Genomic DNA, 19,503 nt, shown 5'->3' with positions numbered 1-19,503 from the left:
GGTTTAGTCCAGGACTCACCGCCATTTATGATTGGGGTGATATCCTCCTCTTTCAGAGAGACTGTGGCTGCTTCAGAAATGTAACTGGATTGCATTAGTCTGAAAAAAGCCTGGTACTGTACAAATCAGTCTAAGATGTTTCAGGGTTGGGTATGTATAATTAGGTATAGCTGCATTTCTTTGCCAGTGGCCCACACAGCTGTCCCACTGTTATGGTCGCCCTGCCTATAAGCATGAAAATGTGGTTATGCCTGTTTTAAGTATCAGAGCAGTATACTGACCGAGAAGGCAAGGGTCTGTAAGAGAAATAAGATATATTTTGATGGTTTATTGTCAAACTTTATGAATTGTGATGGATTTGACTATTACAGTAAAAATGCTTTATGATGTGAATGTGATATTCATGCTCTGAAATAGGGCTGCACGATTATGGAAAAAATCATAATCACAATAATTTTGGTCAAAATCATAATCACGATTAATAATCACAATTATTGATTTTTGCTGATTTTTTTGAAAATTATGTTCTGGCTTCAAGGACGCTCTCAAAAGTAGGTCACTGTTGCCACGATTAAATCACGATTAAAATCACGAGTTCGATTTCACTATTATTTTTCGATTAATTGTGCAGCCCTACTCTGAAGATGTACTGTAAAGTACATAGGAGGCACTGACTAAAGAAGTTCTAAAGCTTGTAAAAGGGTCCAGGTGTGGTAAATCCCATTATCATAAATATGGTGCAGGCTAAAACTGAACAGAGTCAAAACCATTGTTATGTTGACAACACATTGTTATGCTGATTTTATATCACAAAAGTATATCACAGAAATGTTTTTTTTTTACAAACACCGCCTGTTTCACTTTGAAACACTGGCTACACAGTACATGTTGCAGTTTGAATTCAATACCTACAATGTGGGACCAAGTAAGAGTGTTAAATTCAGCTCGGAACGTCTTGGAATAACACTACGTAATTTAGGGCGGAATATTTTGAACAGCGTAAACATCTGATGGGAATGTTTTTCCTGAGCAGTGGCCATGCTTCAGTGTTTGTAAACGCAGGCAGGCAGGCAGGCAGGGCTGGAGGCATTTCCCAGACCCTGCTGAGCCACAGGCTGTCATATACTACTGTGGCTTATAATAGTCTACAGGACTGGGGTGTTGGAGCCAAACGTGTTGAGTCATCCTTATTCTCTCTTTCTTACTTTCTCTCTCTCTCTCTCTCTCGCGTGCGCGCTCACTCTCTCTCTGAATTCAATTCAATTCAATATGAGTTTGCTTTATTGGCATGCCTCTTTTCATACGTATTGCCTAAACTGACAGAGAACAATAACATACAGTAACAGTATTAAATAACATTAACTCTCTCTCTCTCTCTCTCTCTCTCTCTCTCTCTCTCTCTCTCTCTCTCTCTCTCTCTCTCTCTCTCTCTCTCAGGAGGAGACAGAGGGAGACTCTGTAAATGGCACAAAGGTGGAGCAGATGGAGGACACCTCTGCGGCCGAAGAGAAGGACGGTGACTCATCTCAGACCCATGCCACCCCACCGGACACCAGCACCAGCACCCGACCACCAGACACCCGCCCCCAGACGCTCCGTGCGGGTGGAGCAGCAGTCACCGCTACAGCAGCACAGGCAGCAGGGACGGCCCTCCACAAGGAAGCGCTTGAGACCACCACCTCCTCGGATGCCGATGCACTTACTAGTCAGAGCCCTTCACTGAGCGTGGTGGCTAATGGTGCTGGGAGCCAGCACCACACCGCAGTGACGATGGTGGGGATTCCTGCTGCTTGCGCCTCTGCTGCTTCCCAAGCTGAAGAGACGACGGTGGCGAGCACAGCTGCACTGCTCCCTCCCCAGCCTCCCAAACTCGAAGAGGCACTTCCAGACGAGAACACTGAAGTCCCGTTGAAGAAGATCAAGATGGAGGAGCCGTGGGTGTTGATGGATGGCCAGATGCCGCCGCACCAAGGTGGAGGTGGGGGTGGCGGCGGCAGCATGGATGGCTGCGAAGACGCCCTGTCCACCCTGGCAGCCGTAGTGTGTTTTTCCATTACCGACAGAAAGGCCTTGGAGGACAGACTTTTTGGGCCCCGGCCTTCAGTTTTGTGCTCGGTGAAGGCCGAACCGGAGGACGGCTCGTACGAAAAGCCGCATCAGAAATCTGTATGTGTCAGGCCATTTAAACCCGCGGCGTCCCAGGAGCAAAAAAGCACAGCAGGTAAATGTGTTGATAAAGACGGTGAAGCTGGTTTACCAGCTGTCCAGAGTTTGGTGGAGCAACGAAACCTGAGCATGGAACAGGCCATAGCTATCGAAGCCCTCACTCAACTAGCTGCATTCCCCCAAAATATGCCCATAAAAATGGAAAATGGCCACCTTGATATGCGGGGATCAGAAAGCAAACCAGCTGCAAACGTCTCCTTGAGAGAAAACATACCTCCGTTGGGAGCCAAATCGACATCAGATGTTGCTTCAAACAAAGTCTCTGTGATCAGCTCGTCGTCATTGCACCAGACCTCGGTCATTCAGAGCCCTCTAAACAGACAGAATCACGTCACCAGCCACCCCAACGCAAGCAGCACTTCAGATATGCTTCCCCTGCAACTCCTGCTGAGGGCCTCCGCAACGTGTGAGAAGCTCCCCCTCAAAGCCGAAATGAAGCAAGCGGCCAGCCAAGCACTTTGCAAAGTCCAGAAGTCAGAGGGCACTTACAAGCCGTCGGAGGAGAAAACAACTGGCGGCGGAATCTTCAGGAACAAGGACGAGGAAGAGGTGGCCCTGCAGTTGGCCGACTTGGCGTTCATCATTCAGTCCCGCCAAAAACAAACGCACTTAGTCCATCCCTCCCCGCGTTCAGAGAACAATCCCCTGAAGGGGGTGCCTGTTCAGGCCATCAAGTACAACAGTCACGCGCTTGTAGAAAACATGAAGAAGACCCCTGTAAAAAGGGCAAAAACCACCCCAGCAAAGCCCAGAGTTTCAAAAAAGAAAGCACTTGAGATGAATGGAGAATCTCCGGGCAACCATAGAACGCCCGCATCCAAAAGAACACCCAACGGGAAGGGCAAGGGTCAGACAGTGTTTTCCCAAAAGAATATGAACCATAGAAGGAACCCATTTCTTCCACAGACTCAAATAGACTTGAAAAAATGCATTGCAGAAGCACAATTGCAGCGAGAGAGATGTCCGTTCTCCTCCTATGGCGGTGCGCTCAAAGAAGCACACTTGGGGTCCTCCCAGACTCCTCTGTGCATGGGCAACGGTAGTAGTGCTATGAACCATCTGGTAACTGGACCCAATGCTCTTAACCATTCCAATGGCAAACACCCCATCATGCTGCACCCTGTGAACGCACTTCATCACGTCCAGACCAATGGCCATGGAGACAGTGTGACGGACGGCAGGCGCGAATGTGAAAGACAGTCGATTTCTCAGGTATTCAGGCCCTGTGATGTGCTGAATTACGGTGCTAAGCCACAGGGTCACCCCAGTGTGCCCGACTCTCCTGGCGCCATTTCCACCTATCACCACCACCACCACCATCCTGATACACACAGCAAAACGAGCAGCTATGCCAATGACCAGCAGCAGCAGCAGCAGCAGCCCCGCAAAGATCAAGAGGCGTATTACAAAGTGGAAACATCTGGCTCCGTCACTGTTTTGTCAACGTCAACTATAGACACGGAGCCACCAGGGCCAGGCTATCCCACAGAACGCACTCCTAGTAAGGACACACTCCACAGCTTCCTGGAGTCCCCGCTGAAGTTCTTGGACACGCAGACGAAGAACTTGCTGACGCCGCCCTCCAAAAACAACATGGAGGTGCCCACCTGTGACTGCATGGGTGAGTTCACTTGGCTTTCCGTGTCATGGTTCTCAGTTCTACAACATATGCCTAGTGCTACTAATCCTAACCCCAACCCTATTTTACTGCGTGTCTACAAGCAGTAGCATGTACTATTCTGCCCTACAATCTTAGAACGCAGTAACTCTGAAAACGGCAAACTGAGAAAAAAGGCTTCAAAGTTTTCCATATGGCGCGACAACTGTGTTGTCGGTAAATTGGTGGTGACACTTCCTGGTAATGCTTGTTTAGGATAGAAATTTAATGCACACAAAAAAAACCCCCAAAAAACAACATGTATGTGTCTTTTTGCCACAAAAAACAGAGTTACTGCGTTCTTGGCTGGTATTACTGCCACAAAATGGAGTTACTGCAGGAGTTACTGCGTTCTTAGCTTGTATTACTGTCTACTCCCAAACCAGTCCCATTGGAACGTGCAGCAGTAACTCGCCGATTTACTGCGTTTTTGTTTAACCTTTTTTGGGTCATTTTTGCACTTTCAAAATGAGTTTTCTCCAAAACGGGACGGTGTTGGACCACCATTTTTGGACACAAGACAAATGAGGTAGTTTAGAACCGATTTCCGATATAAATTTTTTTTCGACCATTTTGAGTTACTGCGTTCTAGTATTGCACGGCAGTATTGTATACTATTGTATACTTAGTTACACAGCACATACCTGACCTTAAGCTTAATACTAACCCTGAACCTAAATTATGGTGTAAGTACATAATTGAGCATGTTGTATACTTAACTATACTGTACTTCACATAGACAGACTACACAGCAAAAAGTGCTGTTGAAATAAAGTGTAACCAGGTAAACTATGGAAACTTTTCGTTACTCCAACATAATCCTTGTACGTCAATATGAATTGTGCCCAGCAAACTACTATTTTGTTGTCAAGTAAACTAGATGAGCCCTAGCAACAGAAAATACATTTTTTATTCATACCATGTGAGTTTGTTATACATTTTATGTTATAGTCTGGCTTGCCACGTTAACTACTTTGGTGTTAAAGTGACTTCCATGTTTTGTTTGCAGATCATATCGTTGAGAAAGACGAAGGCCCATTCTACACGCACCTGGGATCTGGCCCGAGTGTGGCCGCTGTGAGGGAACTGATGGAGAACAGGTAGAGAAGTTTACAGTTGACTGGAGGGGCCTGCATGTGTTCACGGACAGAAGCCTCCTGTTTTCACAGTGACTTGTAAAAGGAAAGCATTGCTAAAGCCTGATACACACTCTGTGTGCAAGTTATAACAGGAAACCCCTGGCCTGCTTTTCAGAGGGGCCCACAGAGTGACTTTATGGGTCTCTCTCTCTCTCACACTTTTTGTTTCAAACCACGTTTTTATAGATTCAGGGCACCTTGTTTTGTGACTGCTGTCTGTCGCTAGCAGGTACTGCTATGAAATATCCCCCTTTTCTTAAACAAGTGTTAAGAGCTTGACTGTGAACTGTATCTGTAGAAGCCATTGAAAAATGTGGATTGTGTTTTTTTAAAGTCTGGTTTAAATGTGGATTGATTGCAGGTATGGAGAGAAAGGGAAGGCGGTGCGTGTGGAGGTTGTGGTCTACACGGGCAAAGAAGGCCGAAGTTCTCAGGGATGTCCAATTGCCAAATGGGTAATGTCATTACTCAGTCTTCTGCCGGTCCACTGACATTGCACTGCATTACAACAAGCTACATTCGTACCCCAAAAACAGACTTGCGAAAAGAAAAATAACTCATAGACAGTCAAACTGGCTATGGCATGCTCAAAGGTATTTATGTTCATGCACATTTTTAAGAGTATTTCTAAGCTAACAACTGAATTCTCTTTTCTGATTGGCTGATGGGGTGACCATAAATTTCGCTGAACTGGTCAAGCGTCTAATTTGGAGGCGCATAGAATCTTCATTTGGAATTCCAACGGTATCTAAGGGATAACGGTGGAGGAATCATGCGCGTTATCTACTGAAAATTAAATAATCACACCGTCTGCATTCCAAACAAAGATTTTTGGTGCGTCCAAATTAGATTTGTCTGATAGAGCAGCGTCTAACTTGTATTGGTAACTATATTACTGCCATAAATTCTAATGTAGCACTTTGTAATTTTACTGTTATGTGAGCTTTGTTGCTTCCTGTCATATGTGTTTCTCTGAATGAAAGCAAAGTGTTGTCATGAAATGGTTCAGAAGACTTCTAGTTAATGCAGCGTCACTCTTATTATTTCCGCTGTGTGAGTAACTGGGGTGCTGTGTGCATTTGTGTGTGTGTGTGTGTGTGTGTGTGTGTGTGTGTGTGTGTGTGTGTGTGTGTGTGTGTGTGTGTGTGTGTGTGTGTGTGTGTGTGTGTGTGTGTGTGTGTGTGTGTGTGTGTGCGTGTGTGTGTGTTTGTGTGTGATTCCTGAAATATCAGCCACTTTTGGAACATATTTTGGCTTGCCTTTTGGGCTAGAGCTGAGCAATTTTAGTAAAATAAATAACATAACTGGCACCGGTCGGAGTCAGATTCCAGACCTTTCTCTAACAACGTTTCAACCAAGTTTATAGGTGAAATAGTTCGGTCAAAAAATTGACATCTTGAAGCCTGTTAACACACAAACTTCCGAATGAATAGGAAAATCCCATAGGGATTTTTTAAGTTACTGTTATTTGAAAACTATACATGACATGAGTATATATGAGTTGGCACATGGCATTTTCACTGGTTGGAGTCATATTCCAGACCTATCTAACAAAGGTTCAACCAAGTTTAAAGGTGAAAGTGTTTTATGATTGAAAAACCTTTGTCACCCTCTGGTCTAGAGAGTGTACGAACATTCCATCAGAGCATTCTACTATTGTTTTCTATGGCGACCAAAAGTCACACAAAATCATCAAAAACGAAAAGACTACAAGAGGTACGGACACGCAATACCATAACATTACATCTCCAAGCCGAGCCGGCCGTTTTAGTGTTTGAATGGTGTCTCTATCTCGAAAGTCCTTGGAGGAGATACGTTTTCAATTTTTCCAGACTTACGTAAGATAAGCAAGCATAAACGCTACTTAGAGATTATAGTTAGGGGGACTTGCTGGGGCAGGCCCACTTAATTAGGATTGAGTGTCGGCTAGTAATACTGGTTTTGGAAGCTTAGGTATAGTATAAGAATGTTGTCATAGGGCTCCAGGTGGGGGAATGCAAAAAGGGGAGAAAAAAAATGGCAAAGCTTTGCTCTCTTTCAGCTTTTGTTGGTAGGAGACAGAGACAATTAGAGCACTGTATGAGTGTGTAGCTTTTAAGATCTGTCATCCTATCAAATAGCTTTTCCAGAATATTGGGATCTTGTATTCCTTGGTTGTCTCTTGGATCCAAATAGAAGTAATCAATTGTGTGGCAGGGGTGTGTAGAAGTAGTCTTGTGATGTAATTACAACACTATTAGGGCTTCTGCACATTGGCTCCGACAAAGTGCTGAGTACTGCTCTGCAAAAGTTCAATTCCATTGTTTTCAATAGAACCCCGCACATCGGCGCCAATGTCCGCAGACATAGCAATTAGAGACAAGTTCTATTTTGTCGGCGCCGCCCATTGACTATCAATGCTATGTTCGTGTGAAATTGGGTTTGGGGATCCGAATTCTGTCGGAAGCGAAAGTGCGCCACAGTGCTGTCGGAGCCAATGTGTGGCCGGCCTTACATTATCTTACATAGTTCACATAGCAGTTATTCCACTGTTCCTAATGAGGGAGAGTACTTATACTTTAACTTTATACCAGGGCAGTCATGTGTGAGCGGTTAGGGTGTCAGGCTTCTGTCCCAGGCTTGTAGGGTGTCAGGCTTGTAGCCCAAAGGTTGCCAGTTTGATTCCCGACTTCTCAGGTTGGCAAGGGGTATAATTAACCAGTGCTCTCCCCCATCCTCATCCACAACTGAGGCTCCCTGAGCATGTTACCGTCCCGCCGCACTGCTCCCTTGGGGCGCCGTTTCGGATGCTCCCTTGCATGGGTGAGGCATAAAATGCGACTTCCTTGTGTGCAGCGAGTAGCCTAAGTGTGGTGCGGAGTGCTTCGTCACAATGACAACGGGAATTTTCACGTTCACTTACTGTATACACGTGTGTGTGTTTGGTGTCAGGTGATCCGCAGGGGCAGCGAGGAGGAGAAGCTGCTGTGCCTGGTGCGTCGGCGCGTGGGCCACCGCTGCCAGGACGCGGTGGTGGTCATCCTCATCCTGGCCTGGGAGGGCATCCAGCGCGGCATGGCCGACCAGCTCTACCAGCAGCTCACCCAGACGCTCTGCAAGTACGGCTCCCCCACCAGTCGACGCTGCGGCCTCAACGAAGAGTGAGTACTGAGTAGTATTATGTCATTCTACACTGTAAGGTACAGTAGGGCCTAATGGTTAGGGAGGTACTCTTAAAGTGATACTGTCCCATTTTTGGAAATAGGCTTATTTTACACCTCTCCCTGGGTTAAATAATAGGGTTTTACTGTTCTTCTGTACTTTCAACCATTCTCTGGGTATGGCAATGCAAATTTTACCTCCAAGCTAGCAGTTAACATTGAGTCCTATGAGACCAGTTAGCCGCCAGCTGGACTCATAGGACTCAATGTTAACTGCTAGCTTGGAGGTAAATTTTGCACAGAGGGTTGTGGGTTGGAATTGCACCCTTACCTCTTCTTTCACAGGTTTCAGGTTCAAATCCCACCCTTATGTCTACCTACTCCTCCATCCATGGATGAAGTGTCCTTGAGCAAGGCACCTAACCCCATATTGCTCCAGGGACTGTAACCAATGCCCTTTAAAATAACTACAAGTCTACTACAATAGGCGTCTACTACTACAATACTACTACTAACTACAATAGGCGTCTACTAAGTGTACTGTACTGTAATGTAATGTAAGGGGTTTACATTGTCAATAGCCCCTGCTATAACCTTATTGTCATCAAAATGGGAATGCAGTGCAATTGCAGTGTTAAATAAACACTTAAAAGGGTAGGACCAACGAGAATACTGTTAAATATGCCTCCGTAAGTATCTATTTAAAGTTAGGGGGGGAAAAATCAGTTCGGACATTTAGTCATTAAAGGGTCTTTAGGAGCTTAGTCTGTTTTATGGACCAGATTTCATTTGCTTTTTATTTACTCCTACTTGGTCCAGCACTTTGAGATTAAGGTTTTGGATATGAGGCAGTTTTTTTTATTCATCTTTCATATTCCTGGAGCCAAGCGCCAACACTATCCTGCCAATGTCTCTAGTCTTCCAATGTGTCTATGTTTTTTTGGGCTGTTATTGTATTCCCACACTGTTCTTTGTCATAGTACGTCTCAGACGTCTCTCATTCCAGGTCACGTTATCCAAAGGCGTTCAGGTGTAAGCAACTGGACTTCTTCTACCAGAACTGATGAAATTCCTTTGGATGAGGAAACAAAATGTCTCTTCAAGCTTCAAGAAGAAGACCAGTTGCTTACAACGAAACCCTTTCAGGAAACACACTGTTCTTTGTCATAGTTTGGAGGGGAAATACAATAGATGAGTATGAACTTGGGCTGTTATGAAAAGTAAATGTAAAGACTTGTGCAAACCCCCACGGCAGTTGGCAGAAGATGATAATGTCCAAATCCAAATATACAAAGTAATATATATTTTTTTAAAGGCATTATCCAGAGCCACTCCTGGTGTTTAAGTGCATAGTATGCAGTGCTATACTTCCATGTGTCTATGTAGTCATGCTGCTATGGACTAATCCACACTGTACACTGTAAATTCTGCAGTGTTCATTTAACACACACGAAGTCGAATCATTTAACACTTACGAAGATGGTAGATGTTTCTTGTCAAGGTAGTCCCCTTAACAATAAAGTGCTGGGGGAAATTCTGACATACAGTGTACATACTGTAGTCTGCTATACAGTACTGCACATGACAGGTTACTAGGGGTGTGTTCAAAATATCGAAATTGAGAAATAGTGTCACAGGCCTCTTCACGATACACGTATTAATAGGGAGGGTCAATATTACGATATTTCATGTGCAACAAAGAAATAAGTTAATCAAGTTGCCGAAACTGCATCTGACAGTTGTTGCTCTACAGAAAAAAACGATTATACATTTGTCTGTTGTCCTAAAAGTGTAAAAAAAAGAATAAGAAGAAAGAAGAAAAGCATTTAAAAAAAATATATATATCTGGATATATATCGCCTTGAAGACCATGTATCAAGATGCAGATGTATCACAATACATATCGTATCGTGACCCCTGTATCAGGATGTGTATTGTATCGTGACATTGTTACCAATACCCACCCCTACAGGATACACATATTTTAATTTCTAACCAATGTTTTTTTGTTTCTGTTTTTTTCCCTCTATTCTGCTTTGGCTCAGCCGGACGTGTGCGTGCCAGGGCCTGGACCAGGACACTTGCGGAGCCTCCTTTTCTTTCGGCTGCTCCTGGAGCATGTACTTCAACGGCTGCAAGTTTGCTCGCAGCAGGATCCCTAGAAAGTTCCGGCTGCTAGGAGACTACCCTAGAGAGGTGAGCAAGAAGCTTAGCAGCCAAAAGCTTGACTTTAACATGTTTTGGTAACACTTTACTTGAAGCCGGCGTCATATGTATGACATAACAGTGTCATAACAGTGTCATAGTCATGTCATGAACGAGTCATAAACATTATGCCAATGTCATGAACGTTTTATGGCCATGAAAACTTGACATTGTTCGGCCTGTCTTTGTCATAACTGAATTTCACGTAAAGACAAAGTCATACAATGTTAATGAGTTTGAGATAATGTTTATGACACATTCATGACACCGTTGTTGTCATACGTATGACGCCGGCGTCAAGTAAAGTGTTACCCATGTTTTTGCTCATAGGCTTCTGTGGCTAGTGGTTATCCAGAGTCACTAGCCAATCAGGCTTTCTTTTAGGCATTGTTTTGTTGGGAAAAACATCACAGTGTGGCTACTTAGTATGCTGATACGGTATACTAAAGAATAAGATACATGTCAAAGTGGCTAGTGCACTAAAATGATTAGTAGCCACAGCCAGGCTTTACCAGCATTTGGCTGGTTGGCAGGTGCCATTGTCAAGCCCGGTTTGTAACCTATAATGCAGAGTCATGTCATAGGGCAGGGCTATTCAAATGGCGGCCCTGGGGCCAGATGCGGCCCTTGGACGGCAAGGTTCTGGCCCCCCACAAGCCCCTTGAAATACGGAATCAGTTTTTTGGAATTTAGAGTCTAAGTCAAAAGTCAAAAGTTCCGTATCGAGCTGAAACGGGACAAGGGACATTAAAATGCAGGAAATTACATCTAAGAAATGCAAAACGTTCTGGGGGAGGACCCCCAGACCCCCCACTCAATGAAGCCATATTTTTTTCATTGACAGTCAGCCACCATAATACATACGTATAGTCTGTCCCCTTTACGGGGAGGAATTTGAAAAACTGGCCCTTTAATTTAATTAATTACCCCTTTCATAGGGACTAGTTTGTGTGTTTGTTTTTCCTGTATGTGTGCAACTGAAATATGTCTATTACACTAGGTGCTTCCAGGTAGATGGAAACATCACCCTTAGTGCTATTTATGGATGAGAACAGTTTAAAAAAAACCCTCATCAATGAGTGGTCCAAAAAACGTCCAAAATGTTGCGCTTTTCATTGATTTTTATGCAAACGGTATACACAGGTACACTTAGTGACACTTGCATTATGGTATACCAATGTGCACATACTCAATATAATTGAGAGTTTGTGAAGGGCTGTCATTGTAGCTTTTGATAGACTGCTGTTTCTATTCAGGAGGAAAAGCTGGAGGACAACCTTCAGCACCTAGCAACAGACCTGGCACCTCTGTACAAACAGCTTGCACCACAGGCCTTTCAAAACCAGGTGAGTTACACTGGCTGTAGATTACACTTTTCTGTGGCACCGAGGATGAATCTACATATTTATTTCTGCAGTATTATATCCTTAGCTATTTTAGTCCACACATATTGTTTTGGTTTCATTTGCTGCTGTTTTCACACGGTTCATGGACAATTCTTGACCATGAAAATGACGGTGTGGACAGTGAGCAGTGGCACTAATGTGAACAGTACTGCTCTACTATAAAAGAGTGTTTTCAATTATAATAGTGATGTCTGACCAAAACACTGTGTTCAATAGGCAGCAATGTGTTCTGAACCCACAACCCACTGTGTACAGGCCACAATACATTGTAGCATCTCATTTCATAGGGACACATAGCACCTAAGGCTGTGAACACGTAACATCATAACATGTGTTATTTTCCGATTCCCACCCTCCCTAGAAGGGCTTTTGTAGCAGTTTGTGTGGCATGAATGATGAACGCATGAATGAACGAATGAACGAACGAATGAATGAATGAATGAATGAATGAATGAATGAATGAATGAATGAATGAATGAATGAATGAATGAATGAATGAATGGCTGATGCAAATGAGTGTGTCTGCCCACAGGTGGAGAATGAGCAGCTGGGTAGAGACTGTAGGCTGGGTATGAAGCAAGGCCGTCCGTTCTCGGGGGTGACTGCCTGTGTGGACTTCTGTGCTCACGCACACAGGGACACACATAACATGAACAATGGGAGTACTGTGGTAAGGAAAAACACTACAGCAGATCATCAGGGGTTTGGGCAAAAAAAACACATTCTTTTTCTCTAGTGAAATGTGCATGGCATGCGGTCAAATGCAGTGCAGTGCACAGTGCACAGATCAGTTAGTACTGTTGAAGCGGCACTTAAACATGCTTTCCTAGCCTAGCCGCGTGAGAATAACATCGTCAGCAAAGAAATCGATGTGGGTCTAGCACCAGGACTAGGCTAATGTTATCTGTAATACACTCTGTTATTCACTGCACAATTTGATAACCTTTTCCATTGACTTGCCATGGTCAGCATTTCTCATTGTATTTGACACAACACATTCAGTACCATTTGTTTGAATGTATGTATTTAAATCATATAATAAATAACCTGATCATGTGAATAGCTGCTACTGTATATATTCCATGTGCCACATATCATATATGCTTAGGCAGCACAGTGGTCAATCAACTGATTGACTGTAATGGACTGCCTGGGACTACCCTAGATGCATGATGCCACACTAATTCAAGGTCCGTCAAAGATGCATTGAAAAGAATGGGCTTTTTCAGGAAAGTTTGTTGCGCTGCTGTGGCTGCTATAGCCAGTTCCATTGAGTATTGTGGAAGCTAAAGTGTTACAGCAGATAAGTCTTTGACTTAACGCATCCAGTGTAGCCCCAGTGTAAAATCCCTCGGATCTGCTCCGCGTAGGTATGCACTTTAACGAAGGAGGACAACCGGGCAGTCAGGAATGTACCAGAGGACGAGCAGCTGCACGTCCTGCCCCTCTACAAGATGTCCGAGACGGACGAGTTTGGCCGCGCGGACGGCCAGTGGGCCAAGATCCAGACGGGGGCCCTGCAGGTGCTCTCCGCCTTCCCCAGGGAGGTGCGGCTGCTGGCGGAGCCCGTCAAGTCCGCCCGCAAGAGGCGCATGGAGAAAGCCAAGAAAGCAGCCGCCGACAAACAGCAGCAGCAGCAGCAGCAGCAGCAGCAGCACAGCAACGGCAGCCAGGACAAGAAGCAGAGCACTACCCCCAGCAAAGTCAAGAGCCAGCTCTTCAAAGGGACTCCAGACAGAGGTGCAGTTATTAATGGAGAGAGAGAAGGGGGGGGGTGTCTGTGCTTTGTACTATTATCTGAAATCCTGCCAGCAAATACATATTCTTAGAGGTTTATACACTTGAAAGATAATGATAAAAGATACAAAATGAATGTATTCCCATTATTGCTACTTTTTAATTTATGTGTGTGATCAAATGTTTTTTTTTCCATTACAATACAACATCACAACCTTACGAGCATGTGTTAATGGCACATGAGAAGAGACTTGCTTTGAACATAGACACATCGGTGCACTTTAGTGTGTTTAGGGAGGAGTTTGTGGGGGAAAATACAGCGTACTCCCTCCGTTTGTTGTCCAGTTCCAGTGTTTGAGGCTGAGTAGCATAGACATGGGACTGGCATCAGAGTAGTGGGGATGTGAGGAGGAATGTGCTGCTGGAACAGGTTGGTGGAGTAGGAGGGGGTTATGTTGTGCTGCTCAACACAATGAATTTGACAGTGGATAACTGTTAACAAGGGAGTTTGTGGCTTGCTGCTGTGCTATGTTCACCATCATAAACACATGTAGTGGTATTACTACTACCACCACCTCTAGCAGTAGTCGTAATCGTACTTGTTGTAATGCATTAAAGTAGATGAACTGGTTGACCTTTCTAAGTACTTTAGCTAAAACTACCGATAACCCCAAGCTGGTTGTCTATTTAACGGTTCACACTTGCACACACTTGCCAACAGACATCATGTTTTGTTATATAATGTGATCTGTAGGAGCTGTTATTGCCTCACCCAAAGGTAATCTTCCTACATGCAATAGCATTTTGTGTTTTCTGTACTCTCAGATGACTAAGCACAAATGTAACAACAGATTTGATAATAAATGTAGTTTAACCTGTGGCCCTATGGCAGCCTAACTGCACATTCCCTTAGGTTTAATTGCCTTTGAGTATCAGCTAGGTACAATGATGATGATGATGATGATGATGATTACGAAAAAGATAATGACATAAATAACGTGAAGTGTTATTTCTGGTGCTTCATCATAAAATTGTTATGAAATGTCACATGACTGAATTGTAATTTACTCTATGCAGGTCACAGAGGCAGGCCAGTGGAGTTGCCTCCTCCCTTGGTCAAAACAGAGCCTCAGCCGTACCCTATCCCCATGCGGACAGCAACAGGCGTGGGGAGCTATCCACTGGACTGCAAACCCTCACACCTTTTTAACCATAACAGCTACGGGAGCCCCACCCCTCCTGGAGCACACAGCCGGACCATGGAAGCACATTCTCCCCACGAGTCTGGACGACCGTCTCCCAAGTACGGGTTTGCCGGGCCGCCGGGGAGCTACGGCAGTGACTGCCGGCCACCCAGCGGCTGCCCCCAGCCTTGCGACCAGAGGCTTCTGGAGCCTCGACCGGCTGTCTCGCCGTTAACGGCCAAGGGCTGCCGTGACTACCCTCCTCACCCCCACACGCTGAAGTCAGAGCCAGATGAGGTGCACTGCTCCTCCTTCCTGCAGGTCCCCACGCCTGTCGAGAGCACGCCTCCGCGCTCGCTCTACCCCCACCCAGCCGAAGGGCTCCAAAGCAGACTCAATGGGTACCATCACCACCAGCACGGTACGCCGACAACCCCCGTAGGTGGGACCCCCATGGGCACCCCCACGGCGAGCCCGCTGCCGCCGTCCTGGACTCCACACACGCCCGAGTCGGTGAAGGTAGAGGAGGAGGTGTGGTCGGACAGTGAGCACAACTTCCTGGACGGGGACATTGGCGGCGTGGCAGTGGCGCCCTCGCACGGCTCCATCCTCATCGAGTGCGCACGTCGCGAGATGCACGCCACCACGCCCATCCTGCGCCCCAACCGCAGCCACCCCACGCGCATCTCGCTAGTCTTCTACCAGCACAAGAACCTGAACGAGCCGGGCCACGGCTGGGCAGCCTGGGAGGCCAAGGTGGCGGAGAAGGCGCGGGAGAAGGAGGAGGAGGCCGAGAGGCTGCTGCTGGCTGGGGGAGACCCCTCAACTTTACTCAGCCCCTCCTCCAGGGGGAAAGGGGGCAAGAGGGCGGCGGCCAGCAAGGTTTCGAGTCAGGAGCCGGTGGAGGAGCCCTGCCCTGAGGAGCCTGAGCTGGCCCAGGTGCCAACGCGCTGGGCACAGACGCTGCCCCAGGACCGGGTGGTCACCGTGTCCCCTTACGCCCTGACTCAGGTCACGGGGCCGTACAACCGCTGGAATTGACATTGTCCTCTCCTCCACACCCATTTTTACTCTTTTGTGCTACTGCCTTACCTCAAACAACTTACCTATTTCGTTTGTGTTTTTAAATGCATTTGGTATTGTAGAATTATGTTTCATCTCAGCTTCTTTTTTTAATGATGACGTTGGAAAAAAGGTTCTTTTTTACTGTGAGTTTCTTTTTTTTGGTGTGCCCTTGATGGTTTTATATTGTAAAGAAATGGTGCTTTCAGACTTGGTTTTTATACACAGAGATGAAATTAGAGCATAAAATGTGATTATTTATTCTGATCATTGTCAAAAGCTATTTTGTAATTTAATTTCTGGTGCAAGCCTGTTTACTGCAATTGTACTATGTAAAGAAACAGCATTTTATTTGCAAGTAGGAAACACTCAGAATGAACATTGTTTTTAAAACAGTGGGTGCTTTTTTCCTGAAGTAAATATAATGAGTTATTTTTGGTGCCATTGTAGCAGTGACTGGTAAAATCATGAGAAATATAAAAAACCTAAATATACAGTACATACATATTCATAGCACATGTCACCATAGATGGTTGTTTTGACATTCATGTAGCATTTCAGTTTCTTTCTTTCTTTTTTTCTCTCTTTTTTTATTTTACTTCTGTCACTTGCAATGTATATGGTGATAAAGATACATGCCTACACTTTCTACATGTCTTGGATGTACCCAGAGGAAAATATTTCTCCTTATGGCAGTCTTGTTCTTATCTTCAAAGAGAATAAGAGAGAAGAAGAGCTGCTTTAATCCCTTTTGAGATATTAGAGGAATTTGGATTTTACTTCACTAGAGTTTCTTTAAAGGTGCACTTTGTAACATTCTTAGCGGATTCTTTACGGAATTCATGCTGCCCATTCACAAATGGTACCTTTTTCACAAATACTTACCACCGCCATCAAAATTCCAAGTATTCATTATGACTGGGAAAGTTGCACTTGTCATACATGAAAAGGTGGGTCTTCTCCTTGTTTTGAATGCCAAGAAATAGCCATTTAGCTGCACAAATTACTGTATTTTGGTCATAGTTGTAAATATTAGCTTATTATTTACTAAATATTCATGAAAAGATCAAATTCGGCAGTAGACACAGTTTCAATGAGCAGCATATTTGCAGTACCTAATCTGGCCACCATCCTACACAGTGCATCTTTAAAATGAAATTCAAGGCGCATGAAAGAATCCTCATATGGCTTTTTTTCTGACATACTGTATATTCTCCTTCACCAACAAATCAGCTAATCGTGAGCTCCAAGATCTTCAGATGAGGCAACATTGAGACAAATATAAGAGGCAATGTTTCCCTCTGGGTCCATGTTCTTTTACCATTCAATGTGTCATTTTGAAAAGCACTTTTACTTTCAAAACAACTTGAAAAAGATCTATTTCCAATATGCACATGCTTTCATCATGCTCATCATCCTGTTGACAGTATTTTGCAGGTGCTTTTAATTTTCACAAGGAACACTTATCATAGCAATAATCTCGTACAGTTATTTGTTGCATTAATTGTCATATATTTTATGAAACATTTTATAAATTGCACTTAGATCATACCTTCAAGGTTTTTACCCATCGCAAAGTGTTTAAATATGACTTGAAAATAACATCACACCAACTATATAAAAGTATATTTACATGTAATGTCACTGGTGCTTAACACACTTCCAATACACTTTTCATAATATACCTGTAACACCACGGAACATTTGAGTGCTGCACAGTAGATTATACAGCAAATTATATATGTCTTTACTATAGACTGATAAAGTTATTTTATTTGGAAACTTTGACTTAAGATTTAGACCTGCTTGTTATAAATCAGAAGTAATCACCGTGAAAAGTGATGAATTAGACATCCATCTACTGTATATTGGTTGTGAACACAGTTGTGAACTCTTCAGGGGGCGGTTGTTGAGAACAGGTTTTGATTACAGTTTTTTTCAGTCATTTGGTGCATTTCTCGAATGTCACTTGCAATTTGTAAACGGCCATGTGCATTTCTTAAAACTGTTTGAACAGCAAATTACCTGTGGATTACCTGCAAAAGCCAGTATTTTGCTCAAAATCCCTTGATCATTTCTCAAAACCTTTTGTATCAATGAATGTGTCAGTGTTGTCAATTGACTAGTGCCCTTCGGAGAGTCTTTCTGATGTCAAATATGGTTTAAGCCACTCTTGTTGAAGTGTTGTCAATGTGCCCTCTGACACCCCTTTTAACTTGTTCTGGAGGCCTATGGGGGGGGGGGTAATATAGAACAGTATAGCAAAATAAATTTGACAAAATACACTGACATTGTATGAAGTATACTTACTCTATTATAAAAAAAATGTGGAATGTTCTAATTTTGTGTGGAGCATGGAAATTAGATGGTGCTTAACACATGTTGTGACAGCTTGGTAAATCTGACAAGGCATTTTGATCAACATGAATAAAGCAATAATGTACAGGGGGGAAAAAAACGAGAATTGTACACAATAATTTCCCTGGCTTTACAAAACCGTTTTCAATTTGCTCAAAGCAATGACAAATTGACTTTTTGATCTGCAGTGATGAGATTTTTTTTGGAAGAATTTCAATTCTGATTTGAGAAATGCACCAAAGCAAGTAAGAAAAACTGAAACAAAAGTAATATTTATTGTCATTGAGATTTGTGTTTAAAGTGTTCAAACTGTTTGAAAAATAATTGATGAAATAATGAAACACCCATGCCCTCCCAGTGCAACAGCTGTGTGTGCATGAGGTATTCCTGAGAGCCGGTGTAGCCATTAACCTTGGTATGTAAACTCTTGGTATGTTTAACTCTAACCATGTAGTAAACCTTCTAAAAGGAGAGGCATGCGGCCTTGCTTTGCTTGGAGAACATACTGATAAAGACTCTTCTATAAGGAGATTTACGACTCCTCCTTGAATTAACTTAATGGCTAAGCCTTAGCCACCTACTTGGATACCAACCAACTGTCAACCCATACTTGAACAACGGCAGTGATGTGTTAATCAAATCTGAAGTCATTCACCCTTAAAAAAATTATTTTACTTTATTTTATTTTATCGAATCTGTTTCCTGAAAAGAACAGGGTGTAAAACATTGTGTTCACTGTTCAGTCGGCAGCATATCACAGAGCAAGATTCACAATTATTGGTGCTTCAATTACAGATATGTCCTGTTGAAGACAAATCACAAGTCAGTGGTGCTTTTTGGTTTCATGATTTACTCTTTGTTTTCATTTGTAGCAGCAACACTTGTCATTTTACAAAACCATGTGCAACTTCAGTGTAAAGCATACAGGGCAACTGCGGAACTGAAATGATCTATGATGGGTAACTTGATGTATTGTTTTTGTAACGCAATAGTTAATGCTCACAGCCTCAGCAGAGGTCAATTATTTACCCATAGTTCCTCTGAAATGTGAAGAATGTCAGTCAAAAATGAGGTCACTGTGCCTATGTGACAAGGGTCATCGTACGTCATAGGTGTGTGAAGATGTTTTAAGATCACTATACTAGTATTTGCTGTTTCCAACACTTGCACTTTTTTAGTTGTCTCACTCTGGTCATAAACCTTTTTCTGATCAACTTTGCAATGCGTTGGATATTTTGACAAATAGAAACAAAAAGACAAATAAACTGAATGTCAAAATATGTCATATGCCTTGTGTATTTTGTACCATCTCTCAACAGTTGTTATTTTTTTGCCTTTGTTGTAGTAAGATTAATGTGCATTATTAAGTATATATATTTGTGCAAGTCA

The 19,503-nt window shown here is 43.7% G+C and overlaps 1 protein-coding gene across 2 annotated transcripts in view; it reads left to right on the top strand.

Annotated features, from left to right (window-relative positions):
- Positions 1-19,394, top strand: part of tet1 (tet methylcytosine dioxygenase 1) — a 47,957-nt gene extending 28,563 nt beyond the window's left edge. For both annotated transcript variants that reach the window (XM_063191453.1, XM_063191454.1), the window contains 9 exons: positions 1,438-3,847; positions 4,893-4,983; positions 5,384-5,477; positions 7,954-8,162; positions 10,208-10,358; positions 11,624-11,713; positions 12,306-12,443; positions 13,144-13,513; positions 14,588-19,394. In XM_063191453.1, coding sequence (XP_063047523.1) covers positions 1,438-3,847; positions 4,893-4,983; positions 5,384-5,477; positions 7,954-8,162; positions 10,208-10,358; positions 11,624-11,713; positions 12,306-12,443; positions 13,144-13,513; positions 14,588-15,735 — 4,701 coding nt within the window. In that variant the 3' untranslated portion in view covers positions 15,736-19,394. The remainder of the gene's footprint in view (positions 1-1,437; positions 3,848-4,892; positions 4,984-5,383; positions 5,478-7,953; positions 8,163-10,207; positions 10,359-11,623; positions 11,714-12,305; positions 12,444-13,143; positions 13,514-14,587) is intronic.
- Positions 19,395-19,503: the final 109 nt, after the last annotated feature.

The sequence above is a fragment of the Engraulis encrasicolus genome, chromosome 24 (genome assembly GCF_034702125.1).
Source record: "Engraulis encrasicolus isolate BLACKSEA-1 chromosome 24, IST_EnEncr_1.0, whole genome shotgun sequence".
In the NCBI taxonomy this organism is placed as follows: domain Eukaryota; kingdom Metazoa; phylum Chordata; class Actinopteri; order Clupeiformes; family Engraulidae; genus Engraulis; species Engraulis encrasicolus.
The sequence above is the reverse complement of the archived record's forward strand: the minus strand, read 5'-3'. Positions and strand labels throughout refer to the sequence as shown.